The sequence below is a fragment of the Hordeum vulgare genome, chromosome 6H, assembly GCF_904849725.1.
Source record: "Hordeum vulgare subsp. vulgare chromosome 6H, MorexV3_pseudomolecules_assembly, whole genome shotgun sequence".
In the NCBI taxonomy this organism is placed as follows: Eukaryota; Viridiplantae; Streptophyta; class Magnoliopsida; order Poales; family Poaceae; genus Hordeum; species Hordeum vulgare.
In genome coordinates this window covers 531,726,459-531,732,834 of record NC_058523.1, presented here as the reverse complement: position 1 = coordinate 531,732,834, position 6,376 = coordinate 531,726,459, and the positions used below count along the sequence as shown (strand labels likewise).

Genomic DNA, 6,376 nt, shown 5'->3' with positions numbered 1-6,376 from the left:
GAGAGAATTGTAGTCAGGTGTTTGATGATATAAAACGTTCCAATGGAGTAGAATTGCCAATGACTTTACTAGGGAGACGTTTGATAAGATATGGGGCTGTAATGAAAGCTTCATCCCAATATTTTAGAGGCATAGATGCATGACCTATAAGAGAGAGACCAACTTCAACATTGTGACAATGTTTGCGCTCGAGAGAGCCATTTTATTGATGAGCATGAGGACAAGAGACATGATGAGCAATGCCAATGCTACGGGAGAAAGAGTTGAGTTTCTCATACTCCCCTCCCTAGTCATTTTGAACTGTTAGAATTTTTCTGTCAAAATATCGTTCAACAAGTTTCTGAAACTCTTGGAACATAGAAAAAACTTCAGATTTGTACTTAGGCAAATAAATACAAGTGAACTTGCTATAGTCATCGATAAAACTAACATAGTATTTCTTTCTGCCAAATGAGTCATAGGCATGACCCCATACATCACTAAAAATAAGCTCTAAAGGAGTATGCGACGCATTATTGGATTTAGGATAAGGAAGTGGGTGACTCTTCACACATTGGCAAGCTTTACAAACAGACTCACTAATTTGATTATGAGACAATGGAAGATTGTCTTTATTGACTACTTGTTTGACAATGATTGATGTTGGGTGTCCTAAACGTTGATGCCACCCATGCCAAAGAGGGCTTGATGACAGAGTACACTTGACGACGCTTGCGACTAAGTGCTTCGGATGTGACAGGGTAGAGCCCTCCAATGCATCTACTGTGATGAAGGAGTTCCCTCGTTGCTCGATCCTTGATAAAATAAGTAAGGAGGGTGACTTTCAAAGAAGACATTACTATCAGTGGCTAAACGAGACGTAGATGCAAGATTTTTATCGGCTTGTGGAACATGAAGAACATATTTGAGAACAAGATCACGCTTAGGAGTAGCAGAATTAATAGAAGCTTGACCAATCTAGCAAATATTCATACCTCCACCGCTTTTGGTGTGAATTTGGTCGTTGCCGAGGTATTTCTCATGATGAGCAAGTTTCTCTAGTTCCCTGGTGACATGATTAGTGGCACGAGAGTCAACATACCAAACACCATCACTGCCTTGTTCATGCATAGCAGCGGCAATGTGGCGTGCGTCAGGGATGTAGTCTTCATCATAGCGATGCCAATAGTCCATGACTTCATGGCCTGATTAATTGCAAAGTTGGCAGCGAGCTCGATCACGCGAAGAAGAAGTGCGGCAGCTGTTGTTGTTATAGAAGCCGCCGCCGCTGCTGGTATTGTTGTCGTAGCGAATAACATTGTTCGTGGCATAGTTGGCACCACCAGAACAAGCGCCATCGCCTTGTGAAGCGCCATGACCGCGACCACCGCCGCGTTTTTGCCCCTGTGACCGTGCCCATGGTCGTGGCCATGAGAGACTGGGTTGTCGGAGGACTAACGAAGGTTGGTGTCGTGAAGGAGGGCGAGGCGGGCATCAAAGTCAGAAGCTGGCCGTAAAGCTCCTGAACCATGACAGGCTCCACCCGAGCAGCGAGCGCCGGGACGACCGGATTATACTCCCGGTCCGAAATGACGAGAATTTTGGACGTGATCTCTGCATCGGAGAGCGCAGCGCCGGTGCACGCAACTTCATCGGTGAGGTTCTTAACTTTCCCAAGGTATTCGGCCATTGTCATGTTACGTTTTTGTAGATTTGTGAGCTCGATTTGGGTGTTGATTTCTTGAGCTTGACTTTGAGCAATGAACACTGCGTGAATGGCACACCACACCTTGTTCGGCATTTGGAGCATGACGACATGTGCAAGGATATCGCAGGAGATAGAACCCATCGAGTAACCTTGGAGTTGTTGCTGCTATGCATACTAGAGGGTTCTTGCAAAGTTGTCCACTTGCTCCTCTTTGCCGTCCTTGGTTGTGGTGAGGATGACCAGCAGTGTCAGACTCTTCTCGTCAAGGTGGTGATCCATCTGCGCACTCTTGATGTGGGGCAGCATGATGGCCCTCCATAGCAGGAAGTTGCCCCTCATTAGCTTCTCTTGAGATGGCGGTCCGAGAGGGGTGTTGGTGGAGCTCGAAGATGAGGCAAAGGTGGAAGACGAGGTGGTAGAGAGCGCACCCATGGTGCTAGGCAGCATGGTGGAGGAGGTCGGGAACATGGCTCGGCCGCAAGGGGAAGGTAGCTAGATGCGATCTCTTTCTATCTATGAGGAAGAGGCTGTGTTACCATGTGAATTGATGTGGAAAGTGTATCTACCCCATAGGGCCGTGTTGGTCTATATTGAGCGAAGGCAAGACCTGCCGTGGCGTACAAGGCTTGGGATGATCGCTAGGATACATCCGGATATACATGAGATAGAGAGGAAAGAGTTTAAGCCAAACCAATCTAGAGATAGAGATAGATACAATCTGTTTTTTCTAACACATCCAACTTAGAAAAGTTATTTGCCGCTTAACATTGATGGTCGTTCAATCAAGATTTTATCATATCTTTTGTGCTTCAGTGAAGCTCAGTCTACAGATTAGACAATTTCTTTGTGTGACTTAAAATAGTTAGTTATTTTTCACTCACCTCAGAAATTGCATAGTTTTTTTATGGTATGTGGATTGTGGTGGGGAATTAATGTTGGAAATGTGCGCAAATATCTATTATAAAGGAGCAATAGGAACTATTACAATATATGAAGTGAATCCAAACTTGCAAATGTGCAGGTCACTGATCGAGTTATCCAAACAATAACATAATTCATGCTCTCACTTGAAAAATTGTCCTTGACAATAAAACAATGTAAAAAGCGGCACGCCACTGTGCATACTTTATTGCGAAACGCAAACACGGCAGTTATACTGTGTGATAATTAGACGACGTAGATCTTATTTCAAGAAGGAAAGAGTTTACATAGTTTTTTTTATGGTATGTGGATTGTGATGGGGAATTAAGGTTGGAAATGTGCGCAAATATCTATTATAAAGGAGCAATAGGAACCATTATAATATATGAAGTGAATCCAAACTTGAAAATGTGCAGGTCACTGATTGAGTTATCCAAATAATAACATGATTCATGCTCGAGTTATCCAAACAATAACATAATTCATGCTCTGACTTGAACAATTGTCCTTGACAATAAAACAATGTAAAAAGCGGCATGCCACTGTGCATATTGTATTGCGAAACGCAAACACAGTACTTATACTGTGTGATAATTAGACAACATAGATCTTATTTGAAGGAGGAAAGAGTTTACATAGTTTTTTATGGTATGTGGATTGTGGTGGTGAATTAAGGTTGCAAATGTGCCCAAATATCTATTATAAAGGAGCAACATGAACTGTTACAATATATGAAGTGAACCCAAACTTGCAAATGTGTATGTCACTGATCGAGTTATCCAAACAATAACATAATTCATACTCTCACTTGAACAATTGTCTTTGACAATAAAACAATGTAAAAAGCGGCACGCCACTGTGCATACTTTATTGCAAAACGCAAACACATTAGTTATATTGTGTGATAATTAGACGACGTAGATCTTATTTGAAGGAGGCATATGGCAGATATATGTCAAGCCTTGATCTTGAGTCTAAGCATGGTCCCGACTCTTCACTTCTTCCGCAACATATGCAAAAAAAATTAATTAGTAAAATCAAAAGGTAATTAAGTAGACTAACTTTTTTTTTTGCCATTTCATGTTACCTTCATCCTCCATGCTTACTGCATTTTCCCAAGGAGTATTGATCTTCTTAGCCATTTCTTCTTCTACAAGAACATAAAGTGGTAAGAAATATCAATTGTTTTTTGGAAAATGAACTAGCTGCTCGTTACTCAGAGTCATGTGGTAGCATAAACCATTTGGTACATAATACCTACCATTTTTCAAGTTGCTTGCAGCATATCCAATTTCTTCATTATCCTTTTCTTCTTCTACAAAAAATGGGATTTTTTAGCAGAAACATAAGTCAAAAAAACAATTGCCTGGTGCATTAACAAGAAGTATGCCGTGTTATTTTCTTGTAACCTGGTATCAGTTTACAATATTCCACATGGAGTTCAGTTGATTAATGTTCTTATTAATTATCAAAGGAAGTTGACCACTAGCAAAAGTGGACTTTGTTGAGGTAAATTCTAGCCAGCACGGGGCTCCAACTTGAGCATGTTTTACCAAAAAATAAGATATATATCTGTTGAATCTTTACAAATTGGGCAAAAAATATGGCATAATGTAGCTTAGTACTAATTAGTTAAGCAACTGACGCATGATGGTATCTTTTGTTCTTTTGACACATGAACAAGATCGAACATTTCATTTCCACTATCTCAGAGGTTGACCTACATCATAAATTTGTGAGAAACTATTGCGTGTATATTCCATCATCAAATAAAATAAGATCATATGGTAAGATTAGCTGGAAAGAAGGGTTGATTTATGTGTGAGAATTAAGTCGATGATCACATTGTAGGGTAAGACCTTCATTTTTCCTTCTTTCCAGGAGTAATATGTGTAGATCTTATAAAAAATATGTATGGATAAAGTACCTCCTTTCATGGTGCTTGCAACATCTCCAGTCTTTTTAAGTTCTTCTATGCCAACAAATAAGAATCATCAGCCAAACTGTTTTTCTTCTTCTAAACACTAGTTATTCTTACAACGAGATATAATCAATTTTACATACCTTGTTCCAAATTGATTGAGTCACTAGCAATGTCCTTTCCAACATAATCAGGGATTGCTGGACCAAAAGGTATACAACATTGGAAAACATATATACGAGGAACTAGCTACTTTATTAATTCCATTGGAAGACACATAATTTTACTTAATAGGTCATACCAGGGATTATAGTGTAAGATACCATAGGTAATGATCCACATGAGCCGTCTTCCTACAAATAGGATTATGAAAAACAATGTTACAAACTAGTTTGCTTCTGTAGTTTGTCTTTGAAAATACCAGAAATAATTTAATCAAAGGGTTAATGATAAACTATTCCTTGGAAACAATGTGTTCGAACCTTCCTAATATCCAGAGGCTTCGGACAAGGTTTGTTCTTGCCACCAAGTCCAAAAGCCTTTGCCACTTCCCCTATTGAACGATACATTTGTTTATTGTATGCATCATAATATGTCTGAAATAATAGAAAACAAAATTTGAGCCTAGAATATTATCTCATGTAACATAATTAAATGATTCATCAAAATCATATAAGCAGCCAGTCAACAGTTTTGTGCAGATCTATTGCAAACCCAGCAAGTCTCTTGAAAGGCATTGTTATACAAATGATATGGTTTGATTTATTTTTTTCGGAGAAGTATGTATAGAAGAGGCTGTTTAGCTATCGTCAGTCCTGAAAAACAATTTGTTCTACCAAACAAGCTTCACACAACAATACATTAACAATAAATTATTACAATACGTCAACAGAAAATTGAAGATTACTGGCCCTATTAGATCAGATACAATATTCTTTAAAAAGATATAACAGAAAGCTGTAGGAAGGAGAAACCTTGTAAATTCTTCCTGTAGCCCGTCTATACTCTTTAACAATAAACCATGAAGGTAAATTTTCCTCCTTAATACAAGGCTTCCTTCTCATGCTCAAGATCTGGAGCTTATCAAACGAGTAGAAATCTGGGGTATCTAATAATGACCTTGTTGGTCTGCATCCAGTGGATCACAATATATATAGCCGAGCTCTCTGTGCTTATATTTATGGAAGATCATTGAATATATCAAACAAAATATTTTCCTATTAAATCAGATTAATATTACATTAATTTTTGCCTAGGAAATGTATGATAAGATCTATATCTGGTGCATGAATTAATGCCATTAATGTGATGGAATAAATGTCCTAGCTGATAATAATAATCATCTTATTTAGTTCACATTGTATTCTAGATTACGTTGTTAATGTGGATACCTACTAGTATACTCTTTGACGGTTGCTACAAATCAGTCGATTGATTTGTTACAAATTTAAATCGTCCCTCGAGCCGTCTGATCAGACACTCCGAGCCGCAGGATCAGACAGTACCACGACCCAGTCATGGCATCGGCTCCATGGCAGCACTGATGGCGCCCTGGTGCTGCTCCATTGCACCATGGCAGCACCGACGATGCACGGTGGCGCTCCATTGTACCTCTGGCAACCACCCATGGCGCTTCATGCAATTTTGACGATCTCCGCGGCACTCCACTGTAGCGTCGATGAAGCTTCAACGGCCCCCACGATGCTTGAAACTCTAACTCCGGCGAGCTTGGTTGCAACTCCGGCAACGCTTCAATCAGCTTCGGTGGTGCTTCGTTGGAGCTCTGACGAGTCCGCTCTGCTTCACCGGTTGCCGCAGCCCGCCGGCTAGCCTGCAACACCACACCG

General features: G+C 40.1%; 1 protein-coding gene across 5 annotated transcripts; it reads right to left on the bottom strand.

Annotated features, from left to right (window-relative positions):
- Window positions 1-3,470: 3,470 nt before the first annotated feature.
- Window positions 3,471-6,100, bottom strand: LOC123402705. Of its 5 annotated transcripts, none has more exons than XM_045096650.1 (8): window positions 5,925-6,100; window positions 5,012-5,125; window positions 4,831-4,882; window positions 4,673-4,729; window positions 4,536-4,580; window positions 3,870-3,923; window positions 3,696-3,758; window positions 3,471-3,620 (listed from the first exon to the last, which is right to left on the bottom strand). In XM_045096650.1, exons 2-8 carry the CDS (start codon window positions 5,096-5,098, stop codon window positions 3,583-3,585), a joined length of 396 nt encoding a protein of 131 aa, XP_044952585.1. In that variant the 5' UTR covers window positions 5,099-5,125; window positions 5,925-6,100; the 3' UTR covers window positions 3,471-3,582. The 5 variants fall into 5 exon arrangements, with proteins under 5 accessions (XP_044952585.1, XP_044952581.1, XP_044952583.1 ...); XM_045096646.1 differs by lacking the exon at window positions 5,925-6,100 and adding an exon at window positions 5,504-5,892; XM_045096648.1 differs by lacking the exon at window positions 5,925-6,100 and adding an exon at window positions 5,504-5,892 and having other exon boundaries at window positions 3,870-3,920.
- Between the last annotated feature and the right edge of the window lie 276 nt (window positions 6,101-6,376).

Coding starts and splice junctions, on each gene's coding strand:
- LOC123402705 (XM_045096646.1), bottom strand. CDS start 5,593: ATGAGAAGGAAGCCTTGTATTAAGGAGGAAAATTTACCTTCATGGTTT. Junction 4,581..4,672: donor CTCAATCAATTTGGAACAAG/GTATGTAAAATT, acceptor TTGTTGGCATAG/AAGAACTTAAAAAGACTGGA. Junction 3,759..3,869: donor TGCAAGCAACTTGAAAAATG/GTAGGTATTATG, acceptor ATGTTCTTGTAG/AAGAAGAAATGGCTAAGAAG.